At 33.0% G+C, this 23,378-nt stretch overlaps 2 protein-coding genes across 4 annotated transcripts; both read right to left on the bottom strand.

Annotated features, from left to right (window-relative positions):
* Positions 1-11,040: 11,040 nt before the first annotated feature.
* LOC100791423 (protein translation factor SUI1 homolog 2) lies at positions 11,041-12,532 on the bottom strand. 2 transcript variants are annotated; one of them, XM_006602139.4, is made up of 2 exons: positions 12,377-12,532; positions 11,041-11,655 (listed from the first exon to the last, which is right to left on the bottom strand). In XM_006602139.4, exon 2 carries the CDS (start codon positions 11,607-11,609, stop codon positions 11,271-11,273), a length of 339 nt encoding a protein of 112 aa, XP_006602202.1. In that variant the 5' UTR covers positions 11,610-11,655; positions 12,377-12,532; the 3' UTR covers positions 11,041-11,270. The 2 variants fall into 2 exon arrangements, with proteins under 2 accessions (XP_006602202.1, XP_014626545.1); XM_014771059.3 differs by having other exon boundaries at positions 12,002-12,435.
* Positions 12,533-15,924: 3,392 nt separating this feature from the next.
* Positions 15,925-22,504, bottom strand: LOC100790889 (AUGMIN subunit 4). 2 transcript variants are annotated; one of them, XR_001386295.3, is made up of 14 exons: positions 22,221-22,467; positions 21,988-22,035; positions 21,170-21,295; positions 20,662-20,985; positions 20,441-20,540; positions 20,267-20,315; positions 19,571-19,664; positions 19,143-19,214; positions 19,007-19,065; positions 17,926-17,994; positions 17,792-17,843; positions 16,708-16,785; positions 16,304-16,431; positions 15,925-16,064 (listed from the first exon to the last, which is right to left on the bottom strand). XR_001386295.3 is itself a non-coding variant. In XM_003551833.5 (13 exons), the coding sequence occupies exons 1-13, from the start codon at positions 22,347-22,349 to the stop codon at positions 16,354-16,356; spliced, it is 1,278 nt and encodes a 425-aa protein (XP_003551881.1). In that variant the 5' UTR covers positions 22,350-22,504; the 3' UTR covers positions 15,925-16,353. The 2 variants fall into 2 exon arrangements, 1 of the variants encoding a protein (XP_003551881.1); XM_003551833.5 differs by having other exon boundaries at positions 15,925-16,431; positions 22,221-22,504.
* Between the last annotated feature and the right edge of the window lie 874 nt (positions 22,505-23,378).

Here is a 23,378-nt window from a genome sequence, read left to right as displayed (position 1 = left end):
ACTAAAGAAGCAATAAAATGTCAACGGGCTTGAAAAACATCCCTTCAGTGGAAAACCTTGCATCGTATGCGAATCTAATTTAATTCATCCACCCCATCTATAATTTGCAAAAGTTTTACTCCACACACTACTCTTGTTTTATATGTTATGCTATTTAAGCAACTCTTCACTTCATTTGTACAACTCTAAAATCAAAGTCTACTAAATGATTATATATATATATATATATATATATATATATAGTTTACCAAATGAGTCCACGAATATTTTACATCTTCATGTCATTAATATTTTGTTTTTATTTCAACTTGAAAATATTATCTCCTTTATATTAAATTTTATTGCAACAAAAGCATAATATATTAAAATATAAAAATATTTTAACTAAGTTTTTCATGAAATGTATTTTAAGAAATAGAAAGAAATAAAAACATCAGACTCGAGCTATAGTAATAGGTGAAGTAAACATGGGTTGGTCAATGCAAGTTGAGATAAAAATCAGCCCCAAACGTTTATTGTCGCAAACTATACAGTTGAGCCTATTTCACTTGGTTAGCAACATTGCCTAAATAAGAAGAAATTAATGATTCCTGGACAAAAATAAAAAATAAAAATGAAATGGTTCTTGAAATTTGGCTGGCACGTCACACTATTCCAATGGTGATACTTCAATGTGGTACTGTTAAAAAGAACAATGACATATAAATTTTAGAGAGAATGCTCTTTTTCTTAATCTTCAAAAATACAACTACTGCAGTTACAAAGTTACAATATATAGACTACTGCAGTTACAATATATTTAAAATGACTCCACATAACTACTCCATATAACTACTTCACATAACTCCTATTTACAAGAAACTACCACTAACTTCTTAACTTTTATTAACTTCTATTCACATCAACATTCTCTCCCTTAAACTAAAAAGAAAAACAAACATTTAGTTTATAACTGACGCATCAACCATTCCCAGCATACTCCGTAATTTCAAGAATTGTTCTAACTTGAGAGGTTTTGTCATTATGTCTGCAACTTGTTCTTGAGAATTACAGTAACTCAACTCCACAATTTTGTCTCTGGTCAAATCTTTAAGAAAATGAAACCTTATATCAATATGTTTGCTTCTGCCATGAAAAACAGAATTCTTTGATAGCTGTATAGTAGAATTATTGTCACATTGAATCAAAGTACTATTTTCCTCCTTATGACCAAGTTTCTCTAAAACTCTTCTCAACCAAATACATTGACTGGCACAAAACGCAGCAGCTATGTACTCAGCCTCAGTAGTAGACAATGTCACTATAGGCTGTTTTTTAGAAGACCATGAAACTGCTCCAGAACCAAGTAAGAATGCAAAGCCAGAAGTGCTCCTACGATCATCTAAATCACCAGCAAAATCACTGTCGGTGTAAGCCACCAAATTTGTGTAACCATTCTTTTTGTAGAAAATTCCAAGCTCAGTTGTACCTTTCAAATACCTTAATATTCTTTTTGCTGCAAGCCAATGAGATTCAGTTGGGCAAGACATGAATCTACTAATAAGACTCACTCCATACATCAAATCAGGTCGAGTTGCAGTCAAGTACATCAGACTGCCAACCACCTGTTTGAACAAAGTTTCATCAACTTTGGTTCCTGCTTCATCCTTTGACAATTTCGTGCCTGGAACAATAGGATTCTTCACTGGATTGCTTTTATCCATTCCAAACCTTCCTAGAATTTCATGAGCATACTTTCTTTGACACACAAAAATCCCATCTAAACTTTGTATTACTTCAATCCCGAGAAAATATCTCATCCTCCCCAAATCAGTCATGTCAAATTCCAACATCATGGAATTCTTAAAATCATCATACATACTTTTATCATTTCCAGTATATATTAAATCATCAACATAAAGACTTACTATTAAAATTTTACCTACTTCCTTCGACTTTGTGAACAGTGTGTGTTCACATAAACACCTTTCAAAGCCTTCTCGAACAAAGTAAGCCTCTATCTTGCTATACCACGCCCTTGGTGCTTGCTTCAAGCCATACAATGCCTTTCTTAGCTTGTAAACTTTGCCTTCTTCACCTTTCTTCTCATATCCCAATGGTTGTTGCACAAATATTTCTTCATTGAGTTCACCGTGAAGAAATGCACTCTTTACATCTAGTTGAAAAACATCCCAATTGTTTTGTGCTGCCAAAGCAAGTATTAATCGAATGGTGTCAAGTCTAGCAACTGGAGCAAAAACTTCAGTATAATTAACTCCATATTGTTGTGCATACCCCTTCGCCACTAGCCTTGCTTTGTACTTGTCTACCTCTCCTTTCTCATTAAGTTTGGTTTTGAAAACCCACTTAACTCCAATTGGCTTCACCCCTTTCGGTAGAATAGTTAACTCCCAAGTCTTGTTCTTTTCTATTGACTCTATCTCTGCCATCATTGCATCCCTCCACTTCTTACTCTTGACAGTTTGTTCAAATGTAAGTGGGTCATCTTCAGTGAGCATTATCATAGCATTCAGACCATCTTCATCTGACAAACCTTCACCTGTTACATAGTCTATTGCCCAAGATGGTGGTCCTCTTACCCTCCCTTCATTCAAAATTGGTGAATCATTTTCAGATGATTCACTAGAAGAAACACCAGTTTCACTTGAGTTTCTTGTATCAACATCACTGCCTTCTCCTTCAATGTTACCTTCTTCTTCATTGTTTTCTATTCCTTCTTCCATGTTATTCTCATCACCATCATCGTTCCACTTTACAACATCTGATCTGCATTCTTCATTGCTTTTGCCCCAATTCCAGCATTCATCTTCTTGAAAAATCACATCCTTGCTAATGATGATTTTCTTGGAAACTGTATCATATAATCTGTATGCCTTTGATTCATCACTTACTCCCAAGAAAACACACTTCTTACTTTTTTCATCTAATTTACTTCTTTTCTGGTCTGGGACATGTGCATGAGCTACACACCCAAAAACTCGAAAATAATCAACCATTGGCTTCACATTGCTCCATGCCTCTTCTGGAGTTTTGTTCTGCACAGCCACAGTAGGACATCTATTGAGGATATGCACACTCCATTTTACAGCTTCGGGCCAAAACATTTTAGGAACCTGCTTCTCCGCTAACATAGAACGCACCATGTTCATTATCGTTCTATTTTTCCTCTTTGCAACTCCGTTTTGTTGAGGAGTATAGGCTGCAGTCAATTGTCTACTAATGCCTTGATTTTTGCAAAATTCTACAAACTCATTTGAGGTAAATTCACCACCTCTATCTGTTCTCAAAGAAGCAATATATGCACCAATCTCCTTTTCAACATGAGCTTTAAAATTTCTAAACATGGAAAAAGCTTCTGATTTTTCATGTAAGAAATAAATCCAAGTTTTATGAGTGAAATCATCAATAAAACTTAGGATGTACCTCTTGTTGCTATTTGATTCTGGTTTAATAGGCCCGCATATGTCTGCATGCACAAGTTGTAACTTGTTTGATGCTCTCCATAAACTCTTCTTAGGCATAGAGTTTCTGTGTTGCTTTCCAGTTAAACATTCTATGCATATCTTCTTTGGAATCTTGACTGAAGGCAACCCAATTACCATCTTCTTATCAAAAAGTGTCCTCAATCCGTTATAGCCTAAGTGACCAAAGCGGCAATGCCAAAGATGAGATTCATTTTCTGATACAATTTGGAAACACGAGGAAGCTTTTGGTATCATGGTAGCCAACACAGAAAACATTCTATTTCCACTCATATCTGACTGCATAATTAATCCTTTCTCAGAATGATATACCCTACACTTCCCATGTTGAATCAAAATAGTTAAGCCTTTTTCTTGAAGTTGCCCTATGCTCAATAGATTATTCTTAAGTTCAGGAACATAATAGACACCAGAAATTGCCTGAGTAAATCCATTCACTTGCATACGAATGATACCTTTTCCCACAACAGCCATTCTGGTATTATTGCCAAGTTTTACAGTTTGGCTAAAGCTTTCATCCAGTTCTGAGAACCACTCCTTGTTTCCAGTCATATGATTGCTGCAACCGGAGTCAAGGAACCACATTTCTTCCATTTTGTCTTGCTCCAATTCAACATAAGACATTAATAACAATTCTTCATCTTTTTCCTTCTCTAATTCAACATAATTGGCATTTTTCTCCCAATCAAGACATTCATATTGATAGTGTCCTAACTTGTGACATTTGAAACATTCAATAACAGCTTTATTGAATGATTGTCTTCCCCTTCCTCGACCTCCTCTGAATGAACCATTACCTCTACCTCTACCTCTACTTGCTTTGTCTTCATGGGAGATCTTCAGAACCTGCTCTTCTTCTCCACGACTTCTCATCCTCTGCTCATGAACAAGAAGACTACTTTGCAACTCATCAATAGTCATCACGTCTAAGTTGTTGGATTCTTCAATTGAGCATACCACATAATCAAATTTTGAGATCATTGATCTCAAAATCTTTGCAGTAATGACTGTTTCACTCATACTTTCACCATGAGCCTTCATTTTGTTGGCTATGGTTAAAGTACGAGAAAAATATGCATTCACTGTTTCTCCTTCCTTCATTTGAAGAATCTCAAAATCTTTGCGTAAAGCTTGCAGTTGAGCCCTTTTGACCCTGGTTGAACCTTGGAATTTTTGCTTCATTGAATCCCATATATTTTTTGCCGTGTCCCTCTTGAGGATTGTTTCAAGGACTTCACGATCTATTGCCTGGAAAAGGTAATTCTTTACCTTTAAGTCCTTTAACTTCTGCTCCTCGATCAATTTGCATTGTGCCTCCGTAGGCTCTATTCCATCTGCCACCATCAATATCCCATTCTCAATGAGATCCCAATATTCTTTGGAGAGGAGAAAATTCTCCATCAACATTGCCCAATGATCATAATGACCATTAAACCTTGGAATTGCAGGCTGCACGAAACTGCTACTCCCACCTTCTGCCATTCTTCTCAACTTGTTCTACTCGAAAGAAAGAAAAACTGCAGTTTCTTTCTTGACTCACACTCACTGTTTTCCTCACACACTCACTGTTTTCCTCACATGCACTCAATATCAGGCCCCTACAATGGAGCTCTGATACCAATTGTTAAAAAGAACAATGACATATAAGTTTTAGAGAGAATGCTCTTTTTCTTAATCTTCAAAAATACAACTACTGCAGTTACAAAGTTACAATATATAGACTACTGCAGTTACAATATATTTAAAATGACTCCACATAACTACTCCATATAACTACTTCACATAACTCCTATTTACAAGAAACTACCACTAACTTCTTAACTTCTATTAACTTCTATTCACATCAACAAGTACTACACTATTTGGCAAATTCCCCAAACTGGGGTTCTTTTAAAAACTTATTCCCCAAATGGGGTTGTTTCTAAAGATATTCCTGAGGGGTGCTCCTTTTCGACGTAACCTCCATGTATGGCGCCACCACCAGTGACGCTTTCGCTAGGGACGTGCCACGTGGCGCTAGTGTCGCCATTCCCACCAGCGTTGTGCCTTTTGTCTACGTGGCGTTGGAAACGCCAACACTAATGGCGAGTTGGTCATGGCTCAGTCAAATGCGAGGCCCTAGGGTTGCAGCGTTGCAGAGAGCAGCAGGTCAGGGTTGCAGCGACGCAGGGGCAGTAGGTCAGGGGTGAGGGACGCGCCATTGGGTATTGCGAGTTGCATGAAGGAGGTGCCATTCCCTCCAACGATTTGCTTTAAAAAAATTTGCTTTAAATTTGCTTCTCCTCTCCATGCTCCGTCACTCCTCACCCCTCATACTTCCACTCTCATCTTCTTATTCAGAAAGCTTGGTTCGTTTGGTTCGTAGTGCTTCCTTGGTTCATTGTTGTTACTTGGATTTCTTGGTAAGTATTTTTTAACTGATAATAAATTTTAGGTGTGTTTAGATTAGGTGTTATATGTTACGTATGTTTAGGTTAGATTTTGTTTTATATGTTATATCTTATGTATGTTTAGGTGGTAGTTATAAATTTTAAGTAGTAATTTGAAATATTAATATTATTTGTGTTATATGTATATGTTATAATTTTAGTTAGTATGTTATTATTTGTACTATAGGATATATTAGATTTAGTTGATTTGTTAATATTATTAGTTTGAGTTCTTAATTTTATATAGTAGATTAGATTTAGTTTAAATTTTTTATATGGTAGATTAGGAATAGTTTTAGATAATGTAAGTTATTAATGTTATATGGTAGATTAGGAATAGTTTAAATTTTTATATGGTAGATTAGGTTTAGTTAAAAAAATTTATATAGTAGATTAAAAATAGTTTTAGGTTCCGTAACTTATTAATTTTAGATTAGGTTTAGTTTAAATTTTTTATATGGTACATTACATTTAGTTTAAATATTTGATATGATAAATTATAAATAATTTAAATTTTTAAATGGTAGATTATGTTTAGTTAAAAAAATTTATATAGAAGATTAAAAATAGTTTTAGGTTTCGAACTTATTAATTTTAGATTAGGTTTAGTTTAAATTTTTTATATGGTACATTACATTTACTTTAAATATTTGATATGATAAATTAGGAATAGTTTAAATTTTTATATGGTAGATTATGTTTAGTTAAAAAAATTTATATAGTAGATTAAAAATAGTTTTAGGTTCCGTAACTTATTAATTTTAGATTAGGTTTAGTTTAAATCTTTTATATGATACATTACATTTAGTTTAAATATTTGATATGATAAATTAGGAATAGTTTTAGGCATTGTAAATTATAAATTTTAAATTAGGTAACAATTAAATTATTTATATTACGTTAGTTTTAGTTATTATTAGTTTCATATAGTATGTTTAAATTAGAATAGTTTAACGTAATTTAAATAATTAATTTTGTATGCTAAATTATTTTACTCGTAAGTATTTTAAGTTATTAATTTTGTGTGTATATATATATATATATTGTTTTAATTTTGTTACAAATATAAAAATTATGTTATATATTTAAATTTATATTTGTATGTAATTTAATTTATTTGTAGAATATATATGAATTAGGTTATTTGTATAATATATTTTGTTATTAAAATTTTAAAAAATAATTTGTTATTTATGTAAAGTTGTGTTTGGATGTGATTTAATTTGGAGAGTAGGTTTAAATTTTATCATTCATTTTATTGTATTATATTTTATTTTGCAGGATCAATGACATCTTCATCGTCATGCTCATCAAGTATACAAACTAGGTCTGGTCCAATTGATGGTGACGTTTTGTGGATGCAACCCAAGCATGTTTCAAAACATGTTTAGAATGGGGAACCAGACTGAAAATTACACATCAGACGAGCACTCCCGACGTATCAAGGTGAAGAACAAATACCAGAGGAAATTGTTCCTCTGCTTCGAAAATCTGGGTTTTATTGGATAATGAAGATGGGATACCTAAAGATAAATGCGGTCTTAATTAGTGTGTTCATTGAAAGATGGAGGCCGGAAACACACACGTTTCACTTGAGATGCGGAGAGGCTACCATTACTCTTCAAGATGTGTCAGTTTTATTAGGTCTTCGTATTGACGGGACACCATTAATTGGTTTAACAAATCTTGATTGGACCGATATATGTGAAGAATTATTAGGAGTCAGACCACAGGAAGGCGAACTTGAAGGCAGTGTGGTAAAATTAAGTTGGCTGGCTCACCATTTTTCTCACATAAATATTGATGACGGTAACGTTGAACAATTACAAAGGTTTACCCGTGCATGGATCATTCGATTCATAAGAGGTGTCCTCTTTGTTAACAAAAGCAGTAGCAGAGTTTCCTTAAGGTACCTATAATTTTTACGTGACTTTGAACAGTGCAGCATGTATGCGTGGGACCTGTTGTGCTTGCGTATTTACATAGAGAGATGTGCAGCGCCATCGATTACAAAGTTAAATCAATCGGAGGTATGTGCATCTTAATCCAAATGTGGGCATAGGAACGATGCACGACTTTGGCTCCAAAGAGGACGCCTCCCGTAATAGAAAATAAATCACTCGGACACAGGTTTGTCGTTTAAAAAATTAGATTTGAATTGAAAATAATTAATGATGGAACGTGTTGACAATGATGATTTCATTATTTTTGTAGGTGGCTGCGACGTGGAAATCAACATATTGGCAATGATGATCTTAGAGTTTTTCGTCGCAAATTGGATCTCATGAAACAACATGAGGTAAGAAGATCGTAATATGTTATAACCAAATTCATCGTGTACCTACAAAAACAATATTTTAACACGTCAAATAAATTATAAAATGGGTATCACAAAAAGTCATTACTGGAACTTCAAAATAAAACTTTATTTTAAAAAAAATTAACTTCAAATCAATTTCACATTAAGACACTTTAAAAAAAATAACGATTTCAATGTAGTAATTTTAAACTAATCAAGATGTAATCAAAATTATTAACTTTAAATAAATTTCACATCAACACACTTAAATAACACGAACGATTTTATTAAACTTTAAATCCAAACTAATAAAATGTAATCACAAAAGGTTCCTTTATTGGAACTTCACATTCAATTTCTCTTTTAAAAAAATTTAATTAACTTCAAATTAATTTCATGGGACACACTTAAAAAAAAATGAACAATTTCAAGATAGTCATTTTTAACACAAAATAAAATAATTCATGAATGAAGTTAGTAGTATAAATAATTAATCTTAACATTAATAACTTTAAAATGGAAAAAGGTAATTACAAAATTACTACTAGTAAAATATTTGTAGTACGAGAAAAAACAAAGCATCAAATAACACTTTCAAGTTCAACGTTTATAAATTTTTAACACACCAACAAACCAACCTAATCTAATTAAAAAAATACTACAACTTCATATTAAAAAAAAATCGTACTCAAAATACTTACTTCAAATAAATATGATCTACAAATTTTTTTTGTTCAAACGTTCATCAATTTTTAACATACTAATAAATCATCAACACCAACCTAATTTAATTAAAAAAAATAATACAAATTTCATATTTAAAATATTTTATTTTGACTGAAAATATTTTCTTCAAATAAACATTCTTACACAATTTTTCTTTTATTTTTGACATTTAAACACACATTAACAAGCCTATCAAACATAAAAGCTAATTTAATTTTTTAAAAAATAAATACTTCATACCACAGAAATTTCCAAAGCCACGAAAACGAAAGCAAAAATCAAGTTGAAAGGGAAAGCGCTAAAAAAATGAAGAAGGGGATGGGGTATTTAAACACCCTAAAACTCCAATGCGGGTGACGTTTTCAGGTATTCTCGTGGAAACTACACCTACGTAAGCCGCAGAAACGAATGGCGCCTCCCTCTTGTAAATCGCAACCCCCAATGGCACGTCCCTGATCACTCTGCAATGCTGCCCCTGTCCAACACTGCAACCTAGGGCTTTGCGTTTAACTGCCCATGCTCAACTCGCCATTGTTGTTGGCGCTTCCAAAGCCACGTCAACAAAAGGGGAGGCGCTGATGGGAATGGCGACACCAGCACCATGTGCCACGTCCCTTCGAAGGCGCTAGTGATGGTAGCGCCATGCATGACATCTACATAAAAAACAACACCTTAGGGAATAAGTTTAAAAACAGTCCTAGATTGGGAAATACTTTGTAAAAGAGCCCCAAACTGAAAAATTTGGCACACTATTGCCTAATTGAACAAGAGTGTTCGATTTTTCTTTGACTATGTAAACAAAAATAATAATTACTTTTTTTTAGTAGAAGTATATCCTAACCTACAACCAAACTGACAAATTTAATTGATCTTCATCGAGTTAGTTGGAAAAAATATGATGAAATACAGAGAACATTTTCTTCTCTAACACTAATGGGGGTTGCAAATTGCAATACGTGCTATTTCATCAGACATGAGTCATGTAAGGACTATGTGATTACTCGTTAACTTGGTTGGCGTCAAGCTGCACGAGATTGATCCTACAATATATTCTTGAAAAGAAATTATAAGTTTTAAATATGACTTGAATTTCAAATTAAAAATTATCAAACTAAAAAATAATCTCATAGTAACCAAAATTTATAGAAATACCTTAAAAAAATCAAAATTCCAAAATTTATAAAAATACCTTCTAAATAAATCAGAAGTCCTAATTAGGACGTAGTTAAAATAAAAAGAGCCAGGAAGAATTTGTACTAGATAATCTCACGAAAGTATATTTATTTGCTACAAATTGTTAACAACTTGCGGACACAATAAGGAATAATTTATGAGTTTAATTTGTACGTATTGTCGTTATTATGATCAACCAATCAAAATCTATTAATATAATTTGTAGGATAATTATTATAAAAGTCTATCATATTAGCATACATGACGGTTTACTATTGTATAATGTTAAAAAAAATACTTATTTTGAAGGTGATAAAATATTTTAGTCAACTACTAGCCGAGATAACCGAACTAATTTTGTAGTATGACCAGTGGGTTTAAAAATAACTCAAAAGGTTTTGTTATACTTTCACGCCAAGAGACAATTACAATATATACAAAAAAGAAAGTATAAACTTCTACCTCAAGTTAACTTTAGAACCAAAACGAACACATCTCTAATCCAGTTATCATTTTTTTGAAGTATTTAAAATTCCCCTTATCTTAATTCCAAAGTATTTTCAAGGTATGCATATGAGAATGTGAATTGTTATATAAAAAGAATGTGCATACAAAAATAAAAATATATACAAGAATATCTAATACAGTATTCAACATCTATGAAACCCAATCATTAAAAATTGGAACACCAAACCAAACCGAATTCCAAACACCATTCATCAAACAGAAAAATCAAAACTTCAGGACTCACCCCAGATACAACATAAAAAAGATCGGTGAGTTGTTTTCTATTGTAGTTACCGTTTTGATGGTTGATTGGTTATCTACTCTAGCCTCTCACAATGCCAACCATTGAGAAATTGAATTTGAAACTTATGCAGCAAAATCAGCTAAAGTAAAAAACATTGTAGACACTGTAGAATCCACCATCTTCTGAAAACCGAATTATCATTTATTAACTGTAACTTGCTTTGGAACAATTCAAGTTCACTAACAACATCCATGAAATCCAATCATTAAAAATTGGAAAACCAAACCAAACCAAACCAAACCAAACTTATTGCAACACCACTCATCAAACAGAAAAACAATCCAAACTTTCAAAACTCACAAACTCAAGAACAACTTGAAATTACTACTAACAAAAACAAGACCAATTGGTCAAAAACCATGAATCTTGATCTGGTCCTTCCTGACAAGGCCAGCCTGAACGAGGAAGTGGGAGACGTTCTTACGCTGGTCGCCTTGGAGTTGGATGATCTTGCCAAGCTCCTTGTCCTGCACCACGGTTCCGTTGCAGCAGAACTCCTTCTTGAGGTCCTTGAGGATCTTCTCGTAGCTGAACTCCTTCTTCAGCCCTTGCACTGTGGTCAGACTCTTCTTCCCATTCCTCTGCTGAATTCGAATATGCACATACTCCTTTGCTCCGGGGGCATCCGATTCTCTCGCCTCGGCAAACGGGTCGAATGGGGTGGGGACCTGGATTTCCAAATCAACCATGTACTTTGCTTGTTGGAGACTTAGTAACACCAAACACAGATAGCTTCTGCAAAGGAACAAACCACCAAAATTCCATGTCAATTTTACAATACAAGAAGAAATCAAGAGTTCATAAATTGGCTATAGTCATCCACCATATTGGGGAACCAATGAATCATGCATCAAACTTGAAACACATGAACAAAACTAAGAAACAATTCTTCAAGTATTGTTCTCTGATCAGAATTAGAGTTTCAACTCGGTATCAAAATTAATTTTGCAACCCTAATTATCTAGATTACCAGTGTGTGAACACCAATTATGATTGAAAAAACAGTACCAAAAAAGCACCTAAGAATATAAACGGTATCTAAGTTCATCATATTTATAATCAAATCCACAAATTATAATACCTAATGAAGGCCAATCATCAAACTCCCGGAATCAGGAATCAATAGGAAGGTGCTAAACAAAAAATCATAACAAAACAGAACAAAAGTTACAAAAAAAGCCAATTTCATTCAAGAAAAGAGAAAGCTTTTATTTTATCATGATAAAATCCCCAACAAAACCCCATAATTTTTTATATCTAAGAAATAAATCATAAGCAAATTCACGATCTACGAACTTACAAGACTATGATTTAAAATAAACAAGACACAACAACGTAGTAAAACATCGTTCGTCAAACGTGTTTCAAGCTACTCAAAACACACGACCACCGTTATACACAAACACACACATAAAATCACCGAAGAAACAAGAACGAGGAGGAGAGAGAAACGAACCTAGAAGAGAGAGAAAGAGGCTTCGAGAGACTTGAGAAGCAAACAAAGAATGATATGTTTGAAGAACGTGAAAGAGGATTTACTCATATATATAGTAGTGCGTGGGGAGAGGCGGTGCAAGTGTGTGAGGGCCACAAGTTTTTGAACGGCCGAGATGGCTTGGCGAGCACACGTGGAAGGCGATTAAGTGGTTTGCGGTGACGTGCGGAAAATCAGGAGGTGCTTTTGACTGAGAAGATAAGAGGATCCTGTTCTTATTCCGGATAAGAATAAGACACCTGCAAGTGTGCGTACATTGAACGCGGAGCATGGTGGAGCCAACTTGAAAGAGTGAGTGGGTGATTCGGTGAATTATAAGGGAAAGTGCATCCAAACAGGTAATAATATTTCCAGGGCGGAAAGTGGGGCCCACGGAGCGAAGGGGAATGCAAGATAAAGATACGGAAGAATCCAGAACGTGAAAAATGACATCATCTATAGTTTGTTGAACGGGCTGGTTAGGGCAAAATTCTAAGTCTATAAGACGTGTTTGGAGTCCGTGCCTGTGTGTTCGGTTGATGTGAATGAAAAAGCAATGAAAATGAATAATAAGAGTGAAAAATGCATTTGTTGGATAGAAATAAAAAAACATGAAAATAAATAAAAAGTTTGAATTACGGTGATTTAGTAAATAATAAAATAAAAAATAAAACTTAAGTACTTTTATAATTTCAATTTTATTTATGTATTTATTCTTTTTAGATTTTTTTTATTTTTTTTACTTTTACGATTATATGCTAGTCTTCGATTCTAAATAAAGGAATGTATATAATCAGTTATGTGAAAATGCATGCATAATTGAGTATGTCCTTGCAAGATGCCATAGGTGTTGTGTTATAGAGGAGAAAAAAAAGGTATTCAATCATGCTTTGAGTAGCATATTCAATTATATGGAAGAAAGAATATTTGATTATACTTAGCGTAATTAAATATACATGCAGCATAATTGATTTTTTATTTTCTAAGGTGGCTGCAAAACAGGTTTTCATTGGCATTGGTTAGGATACATCAATCAATTTCATGTCAGGAGATAAAAGGGTAATTTTAAAAACAGATGAAATCACAAGATTCATGTTGGCTTTCATTGTATTTCATGTTATATTTAGAGTGCAATTAAAATGTGTGGGCCCTCCTTTTTTCGAGAACTGATTCGCTCATTTCACTCATATTGAATGTATGACAGTCTGACTTCCTACTTATTTCTTTGCGTTACACCCCTCACTTTCATCTTCTATTTTCACTTGTAGCAAACATAGCGTTAATATAATTAAATCGTTAAAATATTCAATTAAAAGTTATGGAATACTACATTGTTTTTTAACAAAATTATATTAATGTTTTCTTTATAGGAAAAGTAATACATCAATTAAAATATACGAGTATCCAATTCTACAACAGTATGCTAACAAAAAAAAGAGAGAGAGAATAGGAAATGTGTTTGAAATTTCTATCACTACCAACAATTTCTAAGCTAACTAACTTAGCTAATCTATCTATAACCCCATCAGCTTCTCTAAAGATATGTCTTTGAATTAGTTGTTTTCCTTTATTATTTAGTCATGCATTCTTTCTCATTTCTCTTCTTAAATCATCCAATCCAAACCTAATGTAAAAATTATTTAATATTATTTGGATTTACACATATAGAACAAATATTGCAATATTATATATATTTGTTATAGCTTCTTTCTTTTTTGGATTTCTTGTTTAATGTTTTCTGTAAAATATACATATATATAATAGAAGTGGTGAAAGTAGATATATTACAAATTGTTTTTTTTCTAAATAGAGTCTAAATACTTTATTTTATTGTTTCAATCAAGCCAACCATAAATTATGCATAATTTCGAGTAATAATCTGGATACCCCTCTAAAAATCAAAAAATCTATAGAATTGTACTTTATTATACTTCATGCTTCAAATTTTTTTATGAATCAACCATTCTTCTTTTGGGGTGAAAGAGAGGATATCTCAATTAGGGGACAAAAAATATCTTGAAATTCAAATCAAATTTTTCAATTCATTTTCATTTTTAGATAAGAATTCAGATTCTATTTGTTTGTTTTGTTGCAAATTCATTCCTTTGAAATTGAGTATAAAATTTTATTTTATTTATTCCTCTTTTTATAATAGGTATTTCATACATCGGATTTGGTAAAATTTCATGTAATTCAGTATTAAAGAACAAAATTCCAGTATTGCTAAATTAATTCATGTGATTTGATGAAGAATGACAATAAATTAGTGGAATATTTTTTAATAAAATTCACGAGAAAATTAAAAATACTTGGGAATGGAGATGAAGTAATATCTACACTACCTGGATTGAATCAAATACAATTGGAAGGGTTTTGTAGGTTCGTTGATCAGGGCTTACCAGAATGGCTTTTTAAGTTTCCAAACATTGAGGATATAGATCAAGAAATTGAATTTCAATTATTTGTAGAAACATATCAATTATTAGAATCCTTGATAAATGAAAAAAAAAATCCTTGATAAACTAAAAAGATGTTTTACATGAATTGCTTACATATTTTGCTGAATTATATGTATCTCAGGAATAATTTGAAAAAGTAGTAGGAACATGCAATATAAACAAATTTTATACTAAAAATATATCACAAATAAACTCATAAAAAATTGCATTATTAATTGATTAAATAATACTTCGGGTATGAATTATTAAAAAGGTTGTGTTAATATTATAAATTTATAAATATTATATATTTATTTAATATTTCTTAATATATTACATTAAAAGTTAATTATTTTATTAAATTATTACTATTTCAATTACAATTAAACTACTTAATCTTGAATCATTGTCTTCAGAGTTTAATCGCCGACCAATTTTAAAACCCTTTTTTCTATATAAAGGGGGAGGGCAACTAGCGTGGGACACATTCTAATTCATTTTGTTCTCATATCGACATTTCTTTGTAAGATAGTATTAAGTCACAAATTAAATTAATTGAATAAGATAAATATTATATAATTAATAGAAATTAAAAATCCTTTTTAAAAAATGGCCAATTAATATTTTGCTCTTTCTCTCAAAATTATTAATATAAATATAAAAAAAAGAATATCTTTTGACCATTTACTAAAGTTAGTCAATCTAACTTTCTAAAACTCCTCAATCATGAAGTAGGCATCCCACCACACAACATGCATCTTCGATGACACATCGCCAAAGGTAATAATCAAAAAGCTTCTCATGTAATTTATTAAATAATTAACTTTAAAATTTGAAGCATCAAGCGCAGTTTCCATCTTCAAAATTCAATAATTCATTTTGTTTCCTTCAATTTGTCTTCATCTTCTATTATATTCTCACAGTTTCCTCCACCTCTCTTTTTAAACTCCTCTCACTTTCTCATCTTAAATCAGCTTTCACCTAAACCACTTTACACAATAATGAAGGACAAAGGTGACAAACACAAACTATAACTACAACAAACAAACATGCAACAACTACGAACAAACTTCAACAGCTCTAAACTGATGATGAATAAGGAAGCGACAGATATTTCATTCTACAGTTTTCTCTCTCTCACACACAAAGAAAATAAAGTGATTCTCTTAGTGCATGTTTACTTGTACATTCATCCACCGTATTTGCGTCATTCAGAAATTGAGTATTAGAACCTACGCATACAAAAATACTTTGATTAAATACAAAAGAATAAAGACCCCAATACTATTTGAGATCTTAAACTAGCAGAAATAGCTGACTTTGAAGTTTCCTTTTTCTCCTCTATCAGGTATGGTAATGCAAAGTAGTCCAAAATATTTAAAAAAGATCACAGATTGAAGGTTACATGTCTTTATCAGTCATTAGGGACATGATGAATGTTAGGTTAAGAGAAGGGTGATGCCTTTAATACCATTTACAAAAAGAATTCAAACCAAGATAAGGAGACAAAGCATAAAACTTCTATGTGTTGGGTTTATCTGGCAAACGTTTCAAATCCATTTCAACTTGGTGGATTGTCCACTGCATGTTCTCCAATTTCTGCACAATATCAACATATAAAACTTGAAAAAGATAAACACACGTCGGAAATTGAAATGATAAATATGTGCCTTTTCCTTGAAGTTCAAAGAGTTTCACATTTATTAAACTAGTATATTTTTTATATCCTCAAATTCCTTCATCATTTTTGTCATCCCAAATGAAGAAAGTTTCAGGGCAAACAGAATAGAAATATTTGAGAACGGATGTTGATATCTTTATATAAAAATATTTGGTACGAAAGAGGTAAATATATTTTTGCAAAACTGGTGTCACCTGCACAATGTCATGGTACTGCCTTGCAATGTTGTCAAAGTGAGGATCAACACCCTGGTACTCACGCAAGCGGGTAACCTGGCACAAGGGTCAAAATATAACTAACACAAACATGATGAATGATTGAAGTAATGGAGGAAAGGACATCATAATGAGAACAATCATAAATTTAAGCTCTATTTGGATAAATTTCTCCACAAGTACAACCATCAAGAGTATATTTGGATAAATATTTATTATTCAATCAAAACAGTAACAATAATGTAGGGACTTGGAGAATATGTCAATAAAAAACAATAAGATATTTAAGATATGAATTTGAAGAAATGTGCTATTATGAGTTCATTAAAAGTTCTATGATCATCCATATCTATTGAGGTGGGGGAACACTAGAAAAGAAAATGACTATGCATCAATCCATTATCTTCAATGCATAAGAAATGACACAATGCTCTCAAAAGGGATGGCATATTCCGAATCTGAGCTAATGTAAGAAAGTGGGTTTGAGCTTAACTCAACCCTATAAAATCGATTTGTAAGGTGAGGATTGGTCCCTACTTATATACTCTATCTCGACACTATCTTTAGTCAATGTGGGACTTCAACATGTCCCCCTTTTGCCCACAGCTCCAACACTTTCCCTCACGCTCAAGGCTATCCGCTTGTAGCGTGAGAAACATAGGAGGCCAATCAATTGGTCTAGAATAGGCTCTGATACCGGGTTAGAAAGTGATTTTGGCCTAACTCAATCCTACAAAACTGACTTGTAAGGTGAGGATTGTTCTCTACTTATATACTCTATCTCAGTACTATCTTTAGTCAATGTAAGACTTCAACATGTTCCTCTTTTGCCCACGGCTACCCACCACAATGTGGGACTTTAGCACACCCCTTTACCTTGGGGTGACCACAACTAAGGTGGTTTTCCAACAGCTAATTTCACAAAGTTACCTCTTGTTTCATAACATTAACATTTTTTTTCTGGTGAAGAACTCAAACCATGGAGAAAAACAACATAGAACTAAAGTCAAAGACCACTAAATTTCTTAAGTACTAAAACATGCATGAGGACACAGGAACGTACCGCTTTGTTATATGCAATAGAAGCTTCTTCTGTTGCCTCAACAAGATATTTCCTAAAATTAAAAACAGAAAAATGGTTTATTAACACTAAAGAAGAAAGTGCTTACAGACTTACAAAGGTTTTGTCATTCATACCTTATCTTATGAAGGGCAGGTATAGAGTCCTTAGTGTAAGTTTCTAGCAAGAGAACGTGTTCTAGAACACTGGCATGCAATGGAAAATATCACAATTATAATAGAACCTGGAAAAATTAACAAGTTGTGGCGAATATAGCAGAAAATAAATGCCATGTAACTATGTATGAGTTAAACCAGCTAATATCTAGACTTATAATCTGAGTATCTGACTACCGTTTTGGACAACAAATCATGCTTCCGTCTGCTTCAAGGTGGAGGTACAAAAATGTTGCAAATCATAAATGAAAACAGTTGACAATAAAAGAAACTTAGGGTTAGAAACTTAGAATATAAATCCTGCCTTCTTAATTTAGGACAAATTAGTTTCAAGAATTATGCCCTGAGTTTCAGATTCAACCCCCTCTGTTTAGGCTCAACACCACCCAATTCTTTTGGCACTTCCCCCTTTGTCCTCAATAAAATATAACGAAGGTCCATTTGGATCAATGATTCTATTGTAGAATGTAGACTGTCTCTCACTCTCTCAGGGATTCTAGAAACTGGTCTCTCCCTACCACTCATTAACCAACTAATTGCCTCACCCCACCTCCTCCGCCTTTATTTATAACAACGTAACTAAATAACTACTCTATCAAATCACAAGGCCTACCCTCCGCTGACAAGGCTAACTAACAGTGGCTGCCTACATGATTTCTAGGGCCAATCCTCAGGTCTCCTGCTGTAAACCTTCCTAACTAGGTAGGGGTTGGGTGCTAACAATGTGTCACAACAACAAAACTATGCTCAAGCCAGTCTTACATCGTCTAGATGTTATATAATACAAAATTTAATTTAATTTTATCTATTATCTTAACCCATAGGTAGAAGCAATGTTTTGTATCCAACATGTGTACAAGAAAACATCTATTTTGAAATTTAAAACACAACCTATTAAAAAAGAAAAGCAAAGTTCATTTGAGATTTTCTATTCTCAGTTATTCAATTTATCATCTCATCTCTTATTATTTCAAATTTCAAAACCTCTACAGTGTATTTATAGTGAAGCACAATGAAAGTATATAGCAGATAAGAAACAAACCTCAATTTCGCACTCATGGTCTCACACCTTTTACAGAGCCAAGTCTTCTGCGTCTCATCCTACAAATACATGGGCTAAGTGAAGGTATGTCCTTAGCTATCAACATAGTGGAAATTATTAAATAATAAATACTGACATATTTATGTTGATGCTCCAACTTCAAATCTTTGACAAGTTTAATAAGCACTGCAAGTATCTGCTCCAAGACCTATTTAAACATCACGACATTCAGTATCTACATGCCACCATGTGAACATGTTACCAAAACAGAAATACAACTTGTAATGCATGATACATCACACATGCAAACTCTCTCTCTCTCACAGACACACACACACACACACAACACACAGATTCAGCGTTTGGAAATTGGAATAGCTTCACGGTGAGAAAAAATAAATTAGTGGTGAAGCAACAAATAGTTGCTTCTACTTTTTCATGATATCATGATTTTGTAGGGCTGAAATCAATTGTGTTATCCAAACACACTATCAGTGTGGGAGTTTCAGAAAATGTCTGTGTCCATAAGAAAGATGGTTATTGTACTAAATGCTTGTCAAATACATTGTAATATTCAGCAAACTTTCTATCTGCAGAATAAAGGTCATCCCGCAGTGCTGTTTCTTCCCTTTCAATCTCCTCAATCAGCAATTTCACCCTGGTAAAGTAACAGTATGAAAAGTAAGTAACTTTAGTCTACAGATATATTTCCAAGTGCAATTTTTTTTTTATCATAGGATAAAAGCAATGCAAAATATAAGATAGGACCTCACCTAGAATTCAAAATAAAAAGATATTACTTTTGAAAGTAAAAATTTCCTCCATCTTGTGGATCTAAAGAAACCAGAAATCAAATAAACCTTGACCCATGTTACTCAGATCACCAAAAATAAAAGCAAACTTTTAGCCTATTAGTCATATCAGTAACATTTGTCATTTTCATCATTACATTGATCTAAAATTGTACAAATACAGATCTGACTCATCCAAGAACTTTCACAAAAAATATAGACGTGATTTTGAGGGTCATTAAATTTTAGTAGTTTACTATATGTACAAAAATTCACATGCCTCATCTCCTGAGAGTTGAGACAAAAAATTGAAACTGGGTATTAGCCTTTTTGGCCTTAACCTCTCATGTAGAAGTCTAGGTTGCATACTTCAACACAAACACAATCTCGAGGATTATTATGTTATAACTTACAAGTGAATATATTGCCAAAAACTTAAAAGAATTAGGCTACCCAAATGAACATAAACCTTTCTGGAAACCGAGAACTTGAACTATGACTTCCAGATGATGAAGAATCTGAAACAAGAAACAAAGGAAATGAGAAATCAGCTAGCGCATAACATCGAAATGGTAACCAAAGAAAATCAACAATTCTCCATCACAATGCCATATTATATAAGTAATAAGCAGTTCACACTTACCATTGTCATCCAATACAAAGGCTTCTGATAATTTTTCACATTTCATTTTCAAGCGAGCCTCTACCTCCCGTGAAACAGCCAAGCGATATTCAGTCATATCCTAAAGATATTGTTAATGTGTCAATAATTAAAAAACATAACAGTTAATCACATAACAAAAATCCACCACAGAAAAAGCATTCTTAGAAGCCGACTTTCATATGTTGTTACACATAGTATACCACGGATAATGGTGCTTTTTGATGCTGAGTTTGCCACAAATAAGAAGGAGTAATTCCCAAAAAACGATTGGGAACACCACCAACTCCGAGTTCCACTGGATCTGAAGCAGCAAGAGCAGAATTAGCCCCACTAACAGAGCTGTTCGGAGTGTTATAGTTAGAAGAATTAGCCCCACTAACAGTACTGTCAAGGGAGCTTCGAGACACTACACTTAGCTTTTCAATGTCTTCATCATGAACTTCCCCGTCTTTGGAGATAAGAGGTAGCCTCAATCGTTGAGCTGCTTCAGCAACAACCATTTGATGCTCTAAAGTCTGATAAACCTGACATTATGTATACATGTAAGTTTTGTATAAATCAGCGTAGACCAATGTGCCAAAGAAAAAAGCATATGAGCACATAATGTGCAGACTCAAATTTTCTAAGACCAAAATCAACAGAATTTTCAGTCATATCTGTTCATTAATCAAACTAACTTTCCACTTTCCAGTAATAATAATTCAAAACCTGAGGAGAGGTCCTCAACCCAAGCTGTGGATAAAGATTGCCAGTATCTCTGATTCCACCGAGGTTGGACACAGAAATGGCTTGCTGATACTCTTCCACCATTGCAATAGCCTCAGAATATATAGCCTGCAACCATACCCCAATATGAGAAATACAAATCACTAAGTACAAAGAAAGTCACTCAAAACACCAGTAAGGAGAATAGATCACATGATTTTTAATCCTATGAAAAGTGGAAGAGGGAGACCAAGAAAGACAGCAGAGGAAGTTGTTAAGAGGAATCTTATAGTAGTAAACAATATGTCAAGGGGGTTTAACTCAGTTGGTTAAACAGGGCGAGTGAGTTATTGTAAATCCCCAGACACTGTCTTTGATTCTCACAGATAAAAAAAAAATAATAGTAAACAATATTTCTGAAGTTTTGGTCTTTAACTGAGCCAAATGATAGCATATGATCCATGTAACAAACCTCACCTAGTAGGACATAGTATTTTTTTTTGTCATTGTTGTTGTTATAAGCAAACAATTACACTAACTTAACCTACACATAGGACACATAAGGTTGGTTGGATGGTTAAAAAGGAGGGGAAGGAGGGAAAGATGCTGAGTTCGATCCCTCCTGCTAACATAAACTAACAAACTAACAATTAACATTTGTCCAGAAAAAAAAAAAAAAAAAACTTAAACCAACACATTCCAGCAATACCAAAAACTAAACACTCACTCCCAGATCACAATTCTCAATCCAAATATCACACGACATAAAAAAAAATTCTATTTCTACAAACACTTATTATTGTATAGATATAAGCCTTTACCATGGCTTCCAGGTAACGCAGTCTTTCCCTGCACATTTCCTCTCTGGCCTGCAAACCAACACACGAAATCAACACCCAACTCGTTTTTATTCAATTTTTTGGGAATTTGCCAAAATGGGTCAGAGAAAGTTCAAATTTTTAAAACAAAACGGAGGACCCATTTGAAAATTGTGGTGGAAAATTTCACAAACACATTGGAATCAAAATGGTGCGTGTGAGAGAGAGAAAGAGACAAGCTGGAGATCGTTGAAGAGAGGCCTGGAGATGAGAGATCCATCGGGAGCGAAGCAGTGGCGCTCCAGCTGATCAACCACCTGCGCCACGTCGGCAGGGAGGTTCTGCCCGTGCAACCCCTTCACCATCGGTCAAAACGGTGTCGTTTCGGTGACTGTTGTTGTGTGTGTATGTGTTTGTTGCCTTCGACTTGAAGAAGCGGCAAGTTCAAGTGGAAGTTGAACATCTCAATTTCTCAAACCATCCAATCCAATCATACAAATTTGAAAAGCAAGATAATCACAACCGTTGGATCCACACTCAATGATGGTTAATATAAATTTGAATGGGATACTTTAAACTTTAAAGTGTTTTAATTAATGTTGGAATTTTATTTAGTAATTTTTGATATAAAGTTTTAATTTAACTGTTGTAATTTATTTTATATAATTGAAATTTATAATAAATAATTTTTTAATATATAAGTTTTGTTGTGATTAAAATTCATAATAAATAAATATCTTTAAATGCATAATTATGTTTAGGATTTATGATGAATAATTTAAATCATGATATAAAATTGTTTAGTTAATGACAAGTTTTAAAAAATAATGTTGAAGTTCAATTTAGATATGAAACTAAAAGAATGTTAACATTTTAAATAGATCTTTATATTACATGAGATTTGTCCTTAATACTTATATTTGATGGAATTTCTTAGAATAAGATGCATTTTTAAAGCAAAACCAAACAAACCTAATAGGTGCAGCCCAATTAACAGTACATGCTGAATTTGTGTAAAAGGATCTAAATTTAATTCCCATAGAATACATTTTAGAAAAAGATGCGAGAAGTTTTTAAGTGTGAATATGAGATTAATCTAAACTTCGAATTGAAAATTAATTTTATAGCTGACTAAAATGATCGAAATTTATGGAAATACCTCATATCCCACTAGAAAATTAAAGACCCAAATTATATTTTTTACCATAAAAAAACAAAATCAAACACATTGTAACTTCTTAAGTCATTTTCATAATTTTTACAAGAACATTTATTTTATCCCCCAAGTAGGTTAATTACATGGATTAGGCCACACCATTCAATTTGATTAAAAACTAAATTTTTAAATATATTATTTAACATTACATCACCATCGACTATTTCCAATATGATTC

Source organism: Glycine max, chromosome 18, assembly GCF_000004515.6.
Source record: "Glycine max cultivar Williams 82 chromosome 18, Glycine_max_v4.0, whole genome shotgun sequence".
Taxonomy (NCBI): Eukaryota; Viridiplantae; Streptophyta; class Magnoliopsida; order Fabales; family Fabaceae; genus Glycine; species Glycine max.
Note: the sequence above shows the minus strand (reverse complement) of the source record. Positions and strands in the feature narration are given on the sequence as shown.

Excerpts from the sequence above, each read along its gene's own strand:
- LOC100791423 (XM_006602139.4), bottom strand. The coding sequence starts at position 11,609 with ATGGTTGATTTGGAAATCCAGGTCCCCACCCCATTCGACCCGTTTGCC.
- LOC100790889 (XM_003551833.5), bottom strand. The coding sequence starts at position 22,349 with ATGGTGAAGGGGTTGCACGGGCAGAACCTCCCTGCCGACGTGGCGCAG. Across the intron at positions 20,316-20,440 it reads CTTTGTATTGGATGACAATG|ATTCTTCATCATCTGGAAGT; the intron begins GTAAGTGTGAAC and ends TTCTTGTTTCAG. Across the intron at positions 17,995-19,006 it reads ACCATGAGTGCGAAATTGAG|TGTTCTAGAACACGTTCTCT; the intron begins GTTTGTTTCTTA and ends ATTGCATGCCAG.